At 54.4% G+C, this 17,805-nt stretch overlaps 1 protein-coding gene across 2 annotated transcripts; it reads right to left on the bottom strand.

Moving 5' to 3' along the window:
* Window positions 1–506: 506 nt before the first annotated feature.
* LOC122390884 (SWI/SNF-related matrix-associated actin-dependent regulator of chromatin subfamily B member 1-like) lies at window positions 507–15,524 on the bottom strand. Of its 2 annotated transcripts, none has more exons than XM_043384313.1 (9): window positions 15,297–15,524; window positions 11,661–11,766; window positions 10,843–10,984; window positions 9,868–10,005; window positions 7,916–8,043; window positions 3,211–3,377; window positions 2,576–2,721; window positions 2,002–2,175; window positions 507–1,264 (listed from the first exon to the last, which is right to left on the bottom strand). In XM_043384313.1, exons 1-9 carry the CDS (start codon window positions 15,375–15,377, stop codon window positions 1,225–1,227), a joined length of 1,122 nt encoding a protein of 373 aa, XP_043240248.1. In that variant the 5' UTR covers window positions 15,378–15,524; the 3' UTR covers window positions 507–1,224. The 2 variants fall into 2 exon arrangements, with proteins under 2 accessions (XP_043240248.1, XP_043240246.1); XM_043384311.1 differs by having other exon boundaries at window positions 3,211–3,392; window positions 15,297–15,495.
* Window positions 15,525–17,805: the final 2,281 nt, after the last annotated feature.

The following is a 17,805-nucleotide window of genomic DNA, read 5'->3' as shown; positions in this document are numbered from 1 at the left end:
CGTTAAATAACCAAGAAAACAAACAAACAATCGGCCTACCAGACCGTACATACCTCGACTACACGCAAATGAAGGCATGACCTCTTGACATGTCAATTTTCTAGCCGAAAAAATATGCATTTATGGCTCTAGACTTTGACGGAGAAATATCATCTACCCCGTAGTGAAAATAATATAAATAGGTTAATCTACATCGTAACCTGCTCATTATAACTTGACCGAGCCTATATGGCCTGATCTTCATGTCAACACGACGTCGCATGCGTGGCACACCCACACGCCTGCGCAGCATACAGCTTGTTGTCAAAGTCCACATTGAAAGGTCGATACACAAAGCAGGAAGGTGACTAGTTTGTACCATTGCCAGTCACTGTCGAGTGTCGAGGTCTGTTCAGTCATCAGTGAGTTACAATAACTTGCAGAACTAAGGTCAGTACGATTCCTGAAGCACAAGAATTCGCACCAATTGATCACCGGCAGAACCAATACGACATAACCCACATATCTTTTAAGAAGTCTTATATTATGATGGTGAGACTCACAAAACATGATACATGAGAACCGAAATGATTCCGAAAACATACGAGCAAAGAACGCCATAAAAATGGTGCTCTACGAAGAAACCGATATCGGGTAAAATACCGGTGGGTTTGTTTCAAACGAACGCCACACACAAATTGCCATTACCATAGAGCGCCCTTTGGATACATCGAAAATGGAAGGTGGCCAAAATAGCGATCTGTAATATTACAGCACGTCCTGATGAGAAGCCAGAGCATTTTGACCTAGCAATGATGAATGATTGATACAAAAATGAAGCGCCGACAACGAGCACATGATTGCCCCCCCCCCCCCCCCCCCGGGCCCGGTCCTCGACCTCCGAGTTAGTTCGCCGTCTGATGTAGAGGAGCTTTGTCTTCAGGTCCACACCAAGGCGCATATCTGACACACCGGTGACAGCCACGAGTCCCTCCCGGGCAGACTATGCGCTACAGACAGACGGCGGGCTGCCAGACGACAGCAGCTCGCCGGCGACAGGGGAGGGCGACAGAGGGCGCCCGGGGCCGCCTGGCGCGCCGTCTGTCCGGTCGGACAGTGCGACACGGCGCCCGCTGCTCCACAGCAGCCCATCCCGCCGCCTCTGTCCCCCATCTGTCCACCGAAGGGAGCGGGCCGGCACGCGTTCGGCCACCGTCCACCGCCGCACGTGTCGGGGAGCCCTCCTCACCATCCCGGCGTGGTGTTGGCCAGCCGACGCATACGCCTGGCGACAGAGCGTCAAAATCAATCGGTCAGCACGGTTACGTGAAGAGACCAACGTACCTGCATACATCTCGTACGAAATACGTAAAGCGACACGTTGACCTGCACTGACAAGGCAACGATACAAAGTTTTGTTGCCAGGGCCGGGGTTTTATGCGACAACGTCCTGATGACACGCCTCAACAATCCACTTCGGGCCGATCAGGATACCAAGCGGACACCTTACTGTAATTTCGACTGAAAGCGTAAGGCGAAGTCCCATAACCAGATCAGACTAGGCTACACATACTAACGTCCGGCCTGCATGTCTATATTAGGTGTATACCACCAACCCACCAGCACCTCTATCTCCGCATCATCTAACTAGCGTCGTACACGGCGCCACCTCAACACCTGTCGGACTGGGTGTATCGGTCGCCCCCCCCCCTCCACCCTCACCTACGTCACTGACCTGGTGTTTCAGTATCCCTCGGCACTGACCTGGTGTTCCCCCCTTTCCCTACTGACTGGTCTGGTGTTCCTGCCCCGGTCCCCACTGACCCCACTGGTGTTCCTGCCCCGGTCCCCCGCCACTGACCTGGTGTTCCTGTCCTGGTCCCTCGCCACTGACCTGGTGTTCCTGTCCCGGTCCCCAATGACCTGGTGTTCCTGTCCTGGTCCCCCGCCACTGACCTGGTGTTCCTGTCCCGGTCCCCCGCCACTGACCTGGTGTTCCTGCCCCGGTTCCCCAGTACTGACCTGGTGTTCCTGTCCTGGTCACGGATCTTCTTCTCCATCTCGGCGTCTGTGAGCGCCTCCAGGAACGGTCCCCAGTTGTCCGCCTCGTGCCGCTGCCGGTACGGCTGGCCGATCGTCGTCAGACTGTGCTCGCTGAACGCAAACTTCTGGTGCCAGCTGATCTGGCCGCGGATACTGCCGGCAGAGACGGATCACAGGTCAGACAAGTAGCGAGGGCACAGGTGACAGGTCAGACACACAGGTCCCACTCATGAGGACTGTGAGGTTGTGACAGCACATAGCACAGGTCAAGCGAGTCAATACCCCTCCTGTACCCCCGGACGAGCCATAACCGACCCAAATCCGGTCAGGGGTCGCTCGGTTAAGGGCGAGAGTCTTGGCAATGGCCAGCGAGCTAGGACTACTGGATCTGTGAGTCCTGAACTTAACACACACTACATATACCAACAACAGAACGAGACCCGTGGATGAAAATATTATAACGATGCAGCAAACATACCCCCCCCCCCCCTTCCGGCGCAGATATGCGACACCAGTCTCCGGCGCCCGGCCGTCTCGGCGGGGCGCGTCTCACCTGTAGGAGATGGCCGTGACGAACTCCCCACCCAGGCCGAGCTCTGCGCACAGTTTGTGCGCGAATTGCTCCGGACTGTTGTCAGGGTTGGCCAGGTCCCACTCGAACTGATCCACCAGAGAAATGTTACCCACGTGGATGTTCAGCTGGCGACAGGGAACGACAGTCAGAACAGAGCTGAACGCGACATAATGCATAAAATAGGCGGCGGTAGTCGAATCACAACAGAGCTGTGCGGAAAGACTCCAATAGTCAGAACAGACTGCAATAGTCAGTACAGGGCTGAACAGAACATAATGCCATAGTCAGACCACTGCTCAGCAAAACAGACTGCGAGCGTCAGAACAGAAAAATACCACGGAACGTAAAAAGGAACAACACGATAACGATCGATATAATTGGACATCAATTACGAGTATCGAGTATCACTATGAACAGAAACATTTCCACAAAATTCCCTGGTACGCGAAGTTGAAAACACCAACTATAAGCGAACCAATAACAGCCATCGACAACACACCGGCAAGAAACTGCAATAATTCGTGTCCACGCATCGCCCGCACTGCACAAACACCCTGCGTTTCCCGGCGGTGCGCGCGGCCCGCCGGCGCTCCGCGGCGCCTGCGGTCACCCACCTTGATGACGACGCGCTGGTCGGAGGCCTCCTCGGCCACCGTCTCGGTGGGGTACGTGTCCAGCTGGTGGCGGATGCTCTGCGCCACGGCCGGCACAAACACCATCGGGTTCAGGTCCAGGTCGTCACACAGCGCCTCGCCAAACTGCTCCGGAGTGATCAGCGTCTCTGAGAGCGGAAAAACTGCTCCGGAGTGATCAGCGTCTCTGAGAGCGGGGGTGAGCGGAAAAACTGCTCCGGAGTGATCAGCGTCTCTGAGAGCGGAAAAACTGCTCCGGAGTGATCAGCGTCTCTGAGAGCGGGGAGGAGAGCGGAAAAACTGCTCCGGAGTGATCAGCGTCTCTGAGAGCGGGGAGGAGAGGGGGGTGAGCGGAAAAACTGCTCCGGAGTGATCAGCGTCTCTGAGAGCGGGGAGGAGAGGGGGGGGAGCGGAAAAACTGCTCCGGAGTGATCAGCGTCTCTGAGAGCGGGGAGGAGAGGGGGAGTGAGCGGAAAAACTGCTCCGGAGTGATCAGCGTCTCTGAGAGCGGGGAGGAGAGGGAGTGAGCGGAAAAACTGCTCCGGAGTGATCAGCGTCTCTGAGAGCGGGGAGGAGAGGCCGGGGGGTGAGCGGAAAAACTGCTCCGGAGTGATCAGCGTCTCTGAGGGGGGAGGAGAGGGGGGGTGAGCGAAAAAACTGCTCCGGAGTGATCAGCGTCTCTGAGAGCGGGGAGGAGAGGGAGTGAGCGGAAAAACTGCTCCGGAGTGATCAGCGTCTCTGAGAGCGGGGAGGAGAGGGGGGGGAGCGGAAAAAACTGCTCCGGAGTGATCAGCGTCTCTGAGAGCGGGGAGGAGAGGGGGGGTGAGCGAAAAAACTGCTCCGGAGTGATCAGCGTCTCTGAGAGCGGGGAGGAGAGGGAGTGAGCGGAAAAACTGCTCCGGAGTGATCAGCGTCTCTGAGAGCGGGGAGGAGAGGGGGGGGAGCGGAAAAACTGCTCCGGAGTGATCAGCGTCTCTGAGAGCGGGGAGGAGAGGGGGGGTGAGCGAAAAAACTGCTCCGGAGTGATCAGCGTCTCTGAGAGCGGGGAGGAGAGGGAGTGAGCGGAAAAACTGCTCCGGAGTGATCAGCGTCTCTGAGAGCGGGGAGGAGAGGGGGGGGAGCGGAAAAACTGCTCCGGAGTGATCAGCGTCTCTGAGAGCGGGGAGGAGAGGGGGGGGTGAGCGAAAAAAACTGCTCCGGAGTGATCAGCGTCTCTGAGAGCGGGGAGGAGAGGGGGTGAGCGGAAAAACTGCTCCGGAGTGATCAGCGTCTCTGAGAGCGGGGAGGAGAGGGAGTGAGCGGAAAAACTGCTCCGGAGTGATCAGCGTCTCTGAGAGCGGGGAGGAGAGGGGGGGGAGCGGAAAAACTGCTCCGGAGTGATCAGCGTCTCTGAGAGCGGGGAGGAGAGGGAGTGAGCGGAAAAACTGCTCCGGAGTGATCAGCGTCTCTGAGAGCGGGGAGGAGAGGGGGGGGGGGAGCGGAAAAACTGCTCCGGAGTGATCAGCGTCTCTGAGAGCGGGGAGGAGAGGGGGGTGAGCGGAAAAACTGCTCCGGAGTGATCAGCGTCTCTGAGAGCGGGGAGGAGAGGGGGTGAGCGGAAAAACTGCTCCGGAGTGATCAGCGTCTCTGAGAGCGGGGAGGAGAGGGGGTGAGCGAAAAAACTGCTCCGGAGTGATCAGCGTCTCTGAGAGCGGGGAGGAGAGGGGGAGTGAGCGGAAAAACTGCTCCGGAGTGATCAGCGTCTCTGAGAGCGGGGAGGAGAGGGGGGGGGGGGTGTGAGCGGAAAAACTGCTCCGGAGTGATCAGCGTCTCTGAGGGGGGAGGAGAGGGGGAGTGAGCGAAAAACTGCTCCGGAGTGATCAGCGTCTCTGAGAGCGGGGAGGAGAGGGGGTGAGCGAAAAAACTGCTCCGGAGTGATCAGCGTCTCTGAGAGCGGGGAGGAGAGGGGGGGTGAGCGGAAAAACTGCTCCGGAGTGATCAGCGTCTCTGAGAGCGGGGAGGAGAGGGGGGGTGAGCGGAAAAACTGCTCCGGAGTGATCAGCGTCTCTGAGAGCGGGGAGGAGAGGGGGAATGAGCGAAAAACTGCTCCGGAGTGATCAGCGTCTCTGAGAGCGGGGAGGAGAGGGGGAGTGAGCGGAAAAACTGCTCCGGAGTGATCAGCGTCTCTGAGAGCGGAAAAACTGCTCCGGAGTGATCAGCGTCTCTGAGAGCGGAAAAACTGCTCCGGAGTGATCAGCGTCTCTGAGAGCGGAAAAACTGCTCCGGAGTGATCAGCGTCTCTGAGAGCGGAAAAACTGCTCCGGAGTGATCAGCGTCTCTGAGAGCGGGGAGGAGAGGGGGGGTGAGCGAAAAAAAACTGCTCCGGAGTGATCAGCGTCTCTGAGAGCGGGGAGGAGAGGGGGTGAGCGAAAAAAACTGCTCCGGAGTGATCAGCGTCTCTGAGAGCGGGGAGGAGAGGGGGAGTGAGCGGAAAAACTGCTCCGGAGTGATCAGCGTCTCTGAGAGCGGGGAGGAGAGGGGGGGGGTGTGAGCGGAAAAACTGCTCCGGAGTGATCAGCGTCTCTGAGGGGGGAGGAGAGGGGGAGTGAGCGAAAAACTGCTCCGGAGTGATCAGCGTCTCTGAGAGCGGGGAGGAGAGGGGGTGAGCGAAAAAACTGCTCCGGAGTGATCAGCGTCTCTGAGAGCGGGGAGGAGAGGGGGGGTGAGCGGAAAAACTGCTCCGGAGTGATCAGCGTCTCTGAGAGCGGGGAGGAGAGGGGGGGTGAGCGGAAAAACTGCTCCGGAGTGATCAGCGTCTCTGAGAGCGGGGAGGAGAGGGGGAATGAGCGAAAAACTGCTCCGGAGTGATCAGCGTCTCTGAGAGCGGGGAGGAGAGGGGGAGTGAGCGGAAAAACTGCTCCGGAGTGATCAGCGTCTCTGAGAGCGGGGAGGAGAGGGGGAGTGAGCGGAAAAACTGCTCCGGAGTGATCAGCGTCTCTGAGAGCGGGGAGGAGAGGGGGGGTGAGCGGAAAAACTGCTCCGGAGTGATCAGCGTCTCTGAGAGCGGGGAGGAGAGGGGGGGTGAGCGGAAAAACTGCTCCGGAGTGATCAGCGTCTCTGAGAGCGGGGAGGAGAGGGGGGGTGAGCGGAAAAACTGCTCCGGAGTGGTCAGCGTCTCTGAGAGCGGGGAGGAGAGGGGGGGTGAGCGAAAAAACTGCTCCGGAGTGATCAGCGTCTCTGAGAGCGGGGAGGAGAGGGGGGGTGAGCGGAAAAACTGCTCCGGAGTGATCAGCGTCTCTGAGAGCGGGGAGGAGAGGGGGGTGAGCGAAAAAACTGCTCCGGAGTGATCAGCGTCTCTGAGAGCGGGGAGGAGAGGGGGGGTGAGCGGAAAAAACTGCTCCGGAGTGATCAGCGTCTCTGAGAGCGGGGAGGAGAGGGGGGGTGAGCGGAAAAACTGCTCCGGAGTGATCAGCGTCTCTGAGAGCGGGGAGGAGAGGGGGTGAGCGGAAAAACTGCTCCGGAGTGATCAGCGTCTCTGAGAGCGGGGAGGAGAGGGGGTGAGCGGAAAAACTGCTCCGGAGTGATCAGCGTCTCTGAGAGCGGGGAGGAGAGGGGGGTGAGCGGAAAAACTGCTCCGGAGTGATCAGCGTCTCTGAGAGCGGGGAGGAGAGGGGGGGTGAGCGAAAAAAAAAACTGCTCCGGAGTGATCAGCGTCTCTGAGAGCGGGGAGGAGAGGGGGGTGAGCGAAAAAACTGCTCCGGAGTGATCAGCGTCTCTGAGAGCGGGGAGGAGAGGGGGGTGAGCGGAAAAACTGCTCCGGAGTGATCAGCGTCTCTGAGGGGGGAGGAGAGGGGGAGTGAGCGGAAAAACTGCTCCGGAGTGATCAGCGTCTCTGAGAGCGGGGAGGAGAGGGGGGTGAGCGGAAAAACTGCTCCGGAGTGATCAGCGTCTCTGAGAGCGGGGAGGAGAGGGGGGGTGAGCGAAAAAAAACTGCTCCGGAGTGATCAGCGTCTCTGAGAGCGGGGAGGAGAGGGGGGGTGAGCGAAAAAAACTGCTCCGGAGTGATCAGCGTCTCTGAGAGCGGGGAGGAGAGGGGGGGTGAGCGAAAAAACTGCTCCGGAGTGATCAGCGTCTCTGAGAGCGGGGAGGAGAGGGGGAGTGAGCGGAAAAACTGCTCCGGAGTGATCAGCGTCTCTGAGAGCGGGGAGGAGAGGGGGAGTGAGCGGAAAAACTGCTCCGGAGTGATCAGCGTCTCTGAGAGCGGGGAGGAGAGGGGGGGGGGGTGAGCGAAAAAAAAACTGCTCCGGCGTGATCAGCGTCTCTGAGAGCGGGGAGGAGAGGGGGGTGAGCGAAAAAAAACTGCTCCGGAGTGACCAGCGTCTCTGAGAGCGGGGAGGAGAGGGGGGGGGGGTGAGCGAAAAAACTGCTCCGGAGTGATCAGCGTCTCTGAGGGGGGAGGAGAGGGGGGTGAGCGGAAAAACTGCTCCGGCGTGACCAGCGTCTCTGCGGCGGACGGAGGAGTCAGCACGACGATTCATCAGTTCGAGCCCGTGGCATTAATGACGTAACCTGTTGAAAGGCCTCCAAAATATTTTGACGAATCTGATAAAAACAGCCTAACGGCACGACACGACAGCCCACTGATACGACAGCCCACTGAACAAAGAAATGTAATTGATCAGAGTCCAATTTCCCGTGCTAGTCTCACCGTTTTTGTTCCATGTGAACATGTCGCGCAGCCTCTGTCCCTCGATCTCCATGTCGAGTCGGATGGGCACCAGCTGCTCCTCCTGCATGGCGTTGTCGTGGATCAGCTCCGGGTCCGTGTCGTCGAAACTGGCGGCACGCACAGCGGGCGGGGTAAGACGGTGCGGCACAGAGACGACGGGGAAGGGCGGAGCAGCCCGCACGTACGCGCAGCGGGCGGGGTAAGACGGTGCGGCACAGAGACGACGGGGGAGGGCGGGGCAGCCACAGCACATTAAACATTAACGGTATTGACAGGACAGAACAGGACTGAGAGCAGGGGAGAGGCGGCTTAAAACATAGCAAAACGTGTGAAAAGGGGGTCGTCATTCCACTGCATCAGAAAATCACAAACGAATATAAACATAATGGGCAAGTGCAGTTCTGAAATTACCCATCAAAACAGCAAATTCAGTACAATCGATTAGCATCGACGAGCTAATAGTTCATGCATATTCCTACTGCACTTCCGAACGCTAAGTAGAGTGAACCCAGCGCCCGACGTTAACAAGACAGTAACTCACATATGAATGCCCTCGTAATTGTTATTTGAAAAGTTTACGTCCTATGACGGCAAAGCCAGAGGTCCATTAAGCTGTCCTGGCCCCTGGGCGATTAATTCAATGGGCTGTGGTTTCATGGCCGCTATGCAATTCTAGCGTCGAGCGAACATTAGTCGATAATGCTGATGGTAGCCCGCCCACTCAGTCATTCGGGCGTCAACTTCGGAGAGACACGGGTCAGTCATACGGGCGTCAGAGAGAGCCGTGTCAGCCATCGGTATGTCGAAGGGACCAGAGTCAGTCGCTGTATACTCCACCCGAGACGCATGTTACAGTAAAAAAAAAAACTCATTTGGTCCGAAGACCGTGCCATATCCGATAGCTCATCCCCAGAGATGGAGCTTATAAGTTCCTATAACCTCATACGGCATTCGCTAGGGGTCCCAATACCGAACAAGGCCGCATGTAAGTACATTAGCACGAGCATACACGCCGATACATGCCGATAAGTCAAGACAGGCTATTGCCGCACAAATGGCCCAAGTGTAACAGTAGTTTCTGACCTGGCCACTTCTGTTACTACCTCACATTTAAGTCCATCTAATTCAGGCCCAGCATGCGATAGAAGCCAGACCGGGACAGCGTTCAGACGGCCTGTCAGGGGGAGCGGACAGGCAGCCTGTTCGTGAGCGCTGTCAGCCTGTCCGGCGGACCGGCCGCTGGCTCCAGACAGACCGCCTCCCGCCCCGGGCGTCTCATCGCCCGAGTCGGCGGCCGCCGGGGGGCCGTTGCCGCTCCTGGGCCGGCACTGCCGGCAGTCACTGATGGCCGCATAAATACCCCCGACCGCCTGGGACCCGCGCCGGCCGGCCGGTCCCGACTGGCACACAGCACCGACGGGCGCCGGACGGCCGGTACGGCACTCTGAACGGGGCCCACGAGTACTGCCTTCCCGGCAGAGCCGACAGAGGGACGGCGCAGCCGACTCGCATCACACTTATATACAGAGAGCTGTACATTATTCAACAGCCCTTCATCTCTGGGCGACACATATGCACAGGAGTGTTTAACAGGAGTTTCAGGAGTTTCGGAGTGTAATCGCCACGCCGATTGTGGATTGCTCTTGATCGTCAATACATACATACATACATACATACAGGACTGGCGAATGAACCGAATTCGCCACTTTGCCTGAGACTTGAAATTAGGATTCGGGAATGCTGAACTTAACTTTAAACCAAGTCACCCGTACTGCACTAATATGTTCGCATCTGCAACTCGCTTTGTACATTTCCTAATACGTTTTGTACTTAGTCGACCACATCAGAAAAACCTGTGACCGCTTCAGACGCCTACTCAAAGCATAGAACCTCATCCCTCCCTCCCCTCCCACCCGCCGCCGGCCTCTCACCACATGGGGAAGGTGCGCACGCGCTTTGTGACCACCCGGTTCCGGTTGATGGGCGTCGACTGCGGCACCGGGTCCATGTGCGAGCTGTTGGGCTGGGCCGGCACGTGCACAGCGCTCTTCCGGGGCGTCTTGATCTCCCTGCCGAGCGGTACAGAGGTGTGAGAAAGAGAGAGGGTGGGAGAGTAGCGAAAGTAGCAGAGCACAGGGCTGGGGCAGAGTGGAGAAGCACAGAGAGGGATCAGAGCGCCTTGTACTGGACAACCTTAGCAGCACGGCGTGAGGCACGTTTCTAAAAAGCTTGTGTCAGTTAGCCCAGACTCTTGGCTTAATATTGACCCCTTCTTAGCTATTTATTTAGCAGATTACCTACTCAACTTACGAAAATTGGCACAGAAGGAACGATTCACGACTAATGGTATAAAACTAGACCAAAGGACGGCCGTATGCAAGGGCCGTATGAAAGTTATACGGATAAAATATGCGGCTGCTCTCTGCATCGAGCACTGCGTGCCATCGTTGCGGGTCATTGCCAGATAATTAGGTCAGCACGTGACTCTTTGACACACATATCCTCGGATTTATAGTCGGATCGCGTGAGACACCCAATCGAACGCGTGTCGGTGATCAAGCCGTACGACCGCATGGTAATGTTCATATGGGATATCGGAGGGAGCGGGAGTTAGGTATCCGAGGTGAGGCGCCTTAGGTATCCGAGGTGAGCGCGCGTTAGGTGTCCGAGGTGAGGCGCGTTAGGTATCCGAGGTGAGGCGCGTTAGGTATCCGAGGTGAGCGCGCGTTAGGTATCCGAGGTGAGGCGCGTTAGGTATCCGAGGGGAGGCGCGTTAGGTATCCGAGGTGAGGCGTGTTAATGCCTGAGGGGACGCGTATTGGGTGTCTACGTGGGACGCGCGTTTGGCGTATGAGGGGCGGCGTGTAATGTGATTCGAAGGACTGCAGCGAGGACACTACACTTACTTGGGTACGGCGATCACCTCGCTGGGTACCACGTTCTGCATGGCCGACGAGCGGTACCGGTCGTCTTTGCCGGTGATCAGATCCTCAATCTCGGAGGCGCGCAGCAGAGACACGCTCGAGGCCAGGATGTGCTGACTGAGACCTGCAAACAATAATGAACAAACGCTCAGCGAAGAACATGACTCAAGTATCACGGGTACCCAGCCCCGGTGGTTTTATCACGGGAGTCCCGATGTGCCAGAAGCGCCATGGAAGATTTTTGATGGGTCTCATTACCTAAAGCCGTACAGGCTCAATATCAGTCGTTAGGAGAGGGAAAACAGAGAAAGCTTTGCTAGTCAATCATATCACATATGTCCTCGAAGAAACACAACATTGTATTCATACTCAGCATTTTTGGTGTAAATGAGGGTAAAGGCGACAGGCAGCTAAGAGTATTGCCAGCTCAGACTGGTCACTGGACTGTCCCGTCCCAGGACTGCTGGCGTTACACGTCCCAATACAGGGCAGTCGCGGCCGCACCTATGCTGCCGGACGCTGGCCACTACAATGATCTGTCAAACAGCCTGTGAATGGCAGTGTATTGGACACCGTCAAGACTGAGTGACGATACAGTCGACGAATTGCCCAAAACAAGCGCAATCCATTCAAAGAGAATCATACAGCGGCTGGTAAATGCACGTGTCCACAGCGTTCGAGGTTCGTTGGTCATGTATGTAAGACCGCGACATTATCGACTGAGGACAACATTGCAGCAATCTCCATCACCTCTGTGTATCCCGATAGATTAATTAGTTCTGAGATCCGCGACAGCTCACCCATGTCCATAAGCTTTTTGCGCTCCTCGACGCTGATGTACTTGCGGTAGAGGCCGGGGAACTTCTTGTAGAGGGACCCGCGGAACAGCCGCAGGTAGTTGCCCACCTGAAACACGGCGGCGCATGAGTGGGACATGGTGAACCCGGCAGTGTGCTGACAGCCTACCGACTTTCGACCGCGGGACACAGGGAAAGCAGCGTCGAAAAGGAGCGCAAGGACAAAATAGTTGCGGTTCTGTGGAAATCTCTCAGCGCGTGGGCATTTCTGCCAGGGCTGCGGAGTCGAAGTCGGAGTCGGAGTTGGAGTCGGTCGGAGTCGACAGTTCTGACCGGAGTCGGATTCGGAGTCGGAGTCGGATTCGGAGTCGGAGTCGGAGTTGGTTTTTGGAAGCCGGAGTCGGAGTCGGAGTCGGAGTCGGAGTCGGAGTCATTGAAAATCCATCGACTCCGCAGCCCTGATTTCTGCACTATCCTACAGATCCCATGGATCTGTTAATCGTTCAACGAGATCGAGATCCATCAGACATATTTAGCAAACACAGCGGTCAGTAATGCTCCACTGGCCGCCCACCCCCTATCCCCGACAGCAGAGGTCAGAGAGTGGGGGGGGAGGGGGAGACAGCGCGTCCCTTCGTCCAAACTTGGCTCATCACGTCCACAAACACCGACTTCCAGTGTGCGTTACAGCAGCATCAAAGGGTCTATGCAGCGGCGGCCGGCCGGGGGGCGCCGCCTGCCGAGTGCAGGGCCCGTGCCGGCGCCCCTCGGCAATCCAAACACGAGTCCGCCGATCAATCGGCCCTGGCAAATGACGCACTAACAGCCGACCGGCCGCCGTTCACGGACGGAGCCTGCCCAGCAGAGCACCGGCGCACGGTGGGAGAGTGGGGAGCGACAGCCGCCGCCCGCACCAAACGGCGATTTTCGGGGACGTCTGGGAGCAACTTAAGGAGGTTTATGATTACTCTGGCTTTAGGGGCATCGAATGGAAGGTCATAATATGGTGTCCATAATTCACGGGTCGATCCGTGGCCGATGCACCGCCGACCGGCGACTCGTCGGGGAGTCGGAGAGCTGGTCGAGCGTGACCGGCATGCAGCTCCCCGCGCCGCGTCCCCGCCGCGATACAGAGCCAGTGGCCGACCACGGCCACAAACTGAACTGAGCTCCCAATGACCCAGTAGTAAAACTACTTTACCTAGAGCACTGTCGTCGATCGCGAATGGTAAAGAATGCAAGCAAATCGATACTACCTAGTACCTACCAAACTCGTTGAACAATGAACACTGAACAGTCTGGATTTTTTTTTTTCGGAAAACGTTAACTTCACTCACTCGTATGAAAATAGGTAAGAAACGAGGTCATTGAAGGTTTGGTACCCACATAAATGCCACGATAACAAGTCCCAAACAAATATAAATCACCCACTTATTTCGCTTCCTTCCCCCGTCCCCTCCCCAAACAGCCCATCGCCTGCGGCCGCCACCGCCTCACCCTATGAGGGGCGTGCTGACACTATGAGGGGCGTGCTGACACCTTACACGCGTGAGCTGTCCGAAAAGCATCATTAATTCAGCGGCCCAACGTCCCGGCTTACCCCGTCCCGGCGAAACGAGCCGGTCGGCGGCCACTCGGTCGGCAAGGAAGGGGCGACAGCAGCGGCGGCAGCATATCAGCAGAGACCCTCCCGCCGTAAACCGCCTCCCTGCAGCCATCTCTCGCCAGGTGCTTGCTTAATCCTCGCACTTGAGGGAAGGAGGCTGGATGAACCTCTGTTTTTCGCGAAAAAGCGCGTAAAAACGGTCTACCGTAACAAAGCTTTCGGTAACCTCATAGGCATTAGGTACTAATAAATTTTACATTTATCTTGAAAATTTCAGAAAGTAATTCGATAACCTGTGACCTCTTTCTCTAGACCATGGACATACCAACTTAGCTCTGATTTCGAATTTAACAATCATTTGTGCATTCAAGAACTAAGCTATTGGTCCCTGTCACACATAGCAAAGCTGTCAGTGATGGTAAACAGCTACTATGAATATCTGGCGGGACTCTTGGCAATTGGCCTAACCTCACCTGACCCAAGCTATCCCAACTACACAACTGTAGGTACACTATTAAAATATCACTTGCTCTGTCTATACATGTGCGAATTGGCAGGTTATGGCATTTGGGACTGTGAGAATCATCCTACCATTTGAGCGAGACTTGGGCCCTGTTTTACCGGTGATGGCAGCACGCTGCTATCAAATTGCGCGAGCGCCGACGTAATGTGATGACGTCACACTAATGACGTTTCGTGTAATCCGTGAGCTGTTTCATAGCTGCGTTTGGAACAGAGTTGCTATCTCATTGAATGCGTTTGATACATTTGTTTGATCACACGGCCGTGAAGCTGTTAGCAGCAATATTTGATGACATCACACAGATTGATGACATCATGGTTTGTTGATGTTTCCATGGAAACCCAATTTGACACGTGTAATAGCAGCGTGCTGCTATCACTGGTAAAACAGGGCCTTGAGCATTAGCTTAGCACAAATGTAGTTTGCATATCATGTGGAAAGCAGATAAGATAGCATATGAGCAAAATACCCATGTGCCTTTGCTCAGTCTCCACTTAGACATATGAGGCATAAATATAGTTGGTATCAAACCTCATCATTGGCTCCCAGTGATCTCCAGGTCACTGGGAGCTCCCTGGTAGGTGTTAAGTAGGTTTAACTGTGAAGTACCTAGATGTATTTCATTTAAATTCATGTCAAGTAGGTGAAAGTTTAAGCCAGGCTAGCACTGGAAGATAAAAAAATTGGTAATGAATATGCTTCATAAGTCATCACTTATAAAATACATGACTGTATACCATGACAGCCTACAAGATACCTAAGTCAAAGCATGAATATGCATTGTGTAAGCAAACTGCCATGATAAAATAATTTATTCAGCATGTAGGTAACTTAACAAGTAACAACTGAGGAAAGGAGGTGCCAAGCTCTGTGAAGACACATTGCTTGAACATAACTCATTCCAAGAAATCAATGATATCCACACTATTTCCAGTCAAACGTACTTTCAGATAAATCTAGACTACAAAGCATAGCAACAGTCAACAAGCCGCACCAGGCAGATTGATTGATTGATCTGCACCAGCCCACAACAGCCTGGCTGGAAATCCGCACCAGCCTAGACCTAACAAGTAACAAGACCATAACACATAATGGATTCACCACAAAATGAAGCTTTTTGAAGTTTCGATATCCACCTCCTTGGCAGTCCGATTTCCTCACTTTTTCATGTTCTTGAGCTACAAAACATTTTACCACCAGTTTAGGGTGAGGGTCTGCACCACCCAATACAAAATCCAAACCACGCAACCATAGGTCATCACAGGATCATGCAACACTCGGTGCCTACGCACCAGCAAAAGCTCAAAATGGTTTAGCATGCTTTGGAGTTTTGACTGAAGAAAAAGGCACTAGCACTACTTTAGTCAAAAATTCCAACAAAATTTGATGAGAATTATTTGAATCGCACCTAATTATTTTCCAGCCAGACGCAAACTAGGCAAGAAGGCATAAATCAAAAATTCAAAAATAATTTCGTTTGTACTTTTTGTAACAGCAAACCATGACTTACCTCCGATCCAATACAGTAAAATTCACCACCTTCTTCCAATTGGAAGCTGATGGGCTTGTCTCCGTAAGTTTTTAAAGACATCTTGAGAATGTTTGGGACAAAAAAATATTACAAAACTATTGAATAAAACCACACAACCTAGGACAACACCCCACAACCAACCTACAACCTGAACCGGCACCCAAGTCAGATGAACTGCGTCAAATGCAAGACAAGCGCGTCAGTAATGAAAATATGGTAGCTCTTATTCCTTATATGGAAGCATTTTTACTTCATCGTCGAGATAATCCTTCAGGCAGTTTCCAGTTCGCTATTGCCGCCCAGAGGTGGCAGCACTTGTTGACGCCTGAAGATATGCTGTCCCGCACGACATCAAATTGGCACCGGTCTTCGTGATTTGTTTCATTCAGATTGGCGTATCCAGGGGGTAATTGGAAAGTAGAGGCCACATCCCAAGATGCCATGGAGACCTTCTTTGGGCGTTCCGGGATCAGAGACCGGAGAAGGACCCTCGGGAGTCACAGGGGCCAAAAGCCTGCGTGGGGTCCTGAGAATTGAGATTGTATTGTAATTGTATTGCACATTTAAATCTCGCCGGACCTATTGGTTTTCTATGTACAGTCACCAGCACTTGCTACTAATCACCTCGTTTTTGTTCAGCAGTTTGAAGACCGATCAATTCTCAGTCGCGCAAGATACGTCAAACGATCCGTTTGGTCCTCCGATTTTCGAATATCTTACTTGTTTTTGTATATTAGAAGCATTTTGGGATGGGGAGCCAAAAAACCTCTTTTCTGCCCTGAAGTGTGCCCTAAGAAGTCGTAGAACCTAGCCCCGCCTCTGATCCACAGACCACTAGTGCCATCTCTTGTCAGCCGAACAAGCCGCAGAAGTAAATAATGTCACGTGACCTTTGCACACGCTACAATTACTACGCGGCTGTAGTGGGGGAAGCGGGGCGGAGGCGTGGAGAGGAACGCGATCGGTCGGCTGGGTTCAGGCAGGTCGCCGGGGTCAGAGGTCATCCGCCGGAGGGTGTTTGAGCGGTTGGGCCGTGTGGGCTGGCCTGCGGAGTGGGGAGCGCCGGGACCTGTCTGGAAACAAGCCCTACAACGCTGTGACAGTCGAGAATATTGTGAGGAAAGAGAGAGAGAGAGGGAGATGGAGAGGGTGAGAGAGAGAGAGACAGGAAGAGAGCAAGAGAGAAAGAGAGAGGAGAGAGAGAAAGAGAGAGGAGAGAGAGAAAGAGAGAGGGAGAGAGACAAAGAGAGAGAGAGAGAGAGAGAGAGAGCGAGAGAGCGAGAGAGAGCGAGAGAGCGAGAGAGAGAGAGAGAGAGAGAGAGAGAGAGAGAGAGAGAGAGAGAGAGAGAGAAAGAGAGAGAGAGAGAGAGAGAGAGAGAGAGAGAGAGAGAGAGAGAGAGAGAGAGAGAGAGAGAGAGAGAGAGAGAGAGAGAGAGAGAGAGAGAGAGAGAGAGAGAGAGAGAGAGAGCTAAGAAAGACTGGAGGGAAGGGGTAACGACGGGAGGAGAGAAAAGAGAGAAAACTGAAAAGGAAAGCCAGAGAGGGTAAAATGAGAAACAAGGCAATGGGTAAATCAGTGAGAGGGAGCGAGATAGGAAATATCTAGTTGTGTCAGCTTGTTTCACATGTAAAATGTAAATTTGCTTTCCATCATTACAGCTTGGGATTGGAAATTAAATCTTAGCATCCTTATGATAAACCCACGTTGACGGGATGCAGTAGCGGCGGAACACCTACAATTAAGGGGATGGGGCACTGCCGACTTTTGGTCCTATTATTTCCATGCAACGCTCATAGGGCTAATGTTGAAATGCCAAAATCAAAGGGGGTCACGGTGCCCCGGTGCCCTCCCCGTTCCGCCGCCTATGACGGGATGGGGACGCTTTTATGGTCGTCGTTGGGAGCTCGGGACTAATGGGGTCTGGGCTGGGGATGATGTTGAAGGTTTCGCAAATGTTTCATAAAAGAGATGCTATTTTTTGCACAACCTATTAACATTTTTTTACGTTTGCTATGAAAATGTTAGGCCCAGTTCCTTCAAGATCAGGTCCACGACTTCACAGCTTACAACAGGCCTAGCTAACATAACAATTAACCTGCGCCGTGTTGGTGGCATGAACTTTCCATCGGTGGGGGGGGGGCGTTTCACGCCCCTCCGTCTAACTCGGCTCCTGGGCCACGTAACGACACGCGGTAAGCGGCAATCGAAAGAGCGTCAAAAATAAGGAGAAACACTCGGTCATTTTAAGGTCAGGGCAAAGGTCAGGTCACCAGGGTTCAGCAAAGGTCAAATTTTGTTGATTTTCAACGATTTCGAACAACTGACGGCTAACTCGGGAACCAATAGAGCTACAGCGCCGCGGAAAAGCGCATTCGATAGCTCTTTTAAACGCTCTTTCGCCAACATGTCCTCAAATTTGACCTCAGATCAACGGTTTAGCCCCATGAGGCTCGCTCTGATTGACCTCAATTTCACCTCAAATCAACG

Source organism: Amphibalanus amphitrite, unplaced genomic scaffold (genome assembly GCF_019059575.1).
Source record: "Amphibalanus amphitrite isolate SeventyFive unplaced genomic scaffold, NRLGWU_Aamphi_draft 000413F_arrow, whole genome shotgun sequence".
Classification (NCBI taxonomy): Eukaryota; Metazoa; Arthropoda; class Thecostraca; order Balanomorpha; family Balanidae; genus Amphibalanus; species Amphibalanus amphitrite.
The sequence above is the reverse complement of the archived record's forward strand: the minus strand, read 5'-3'. Positions and strand labels throughout refer to the sequence as shown.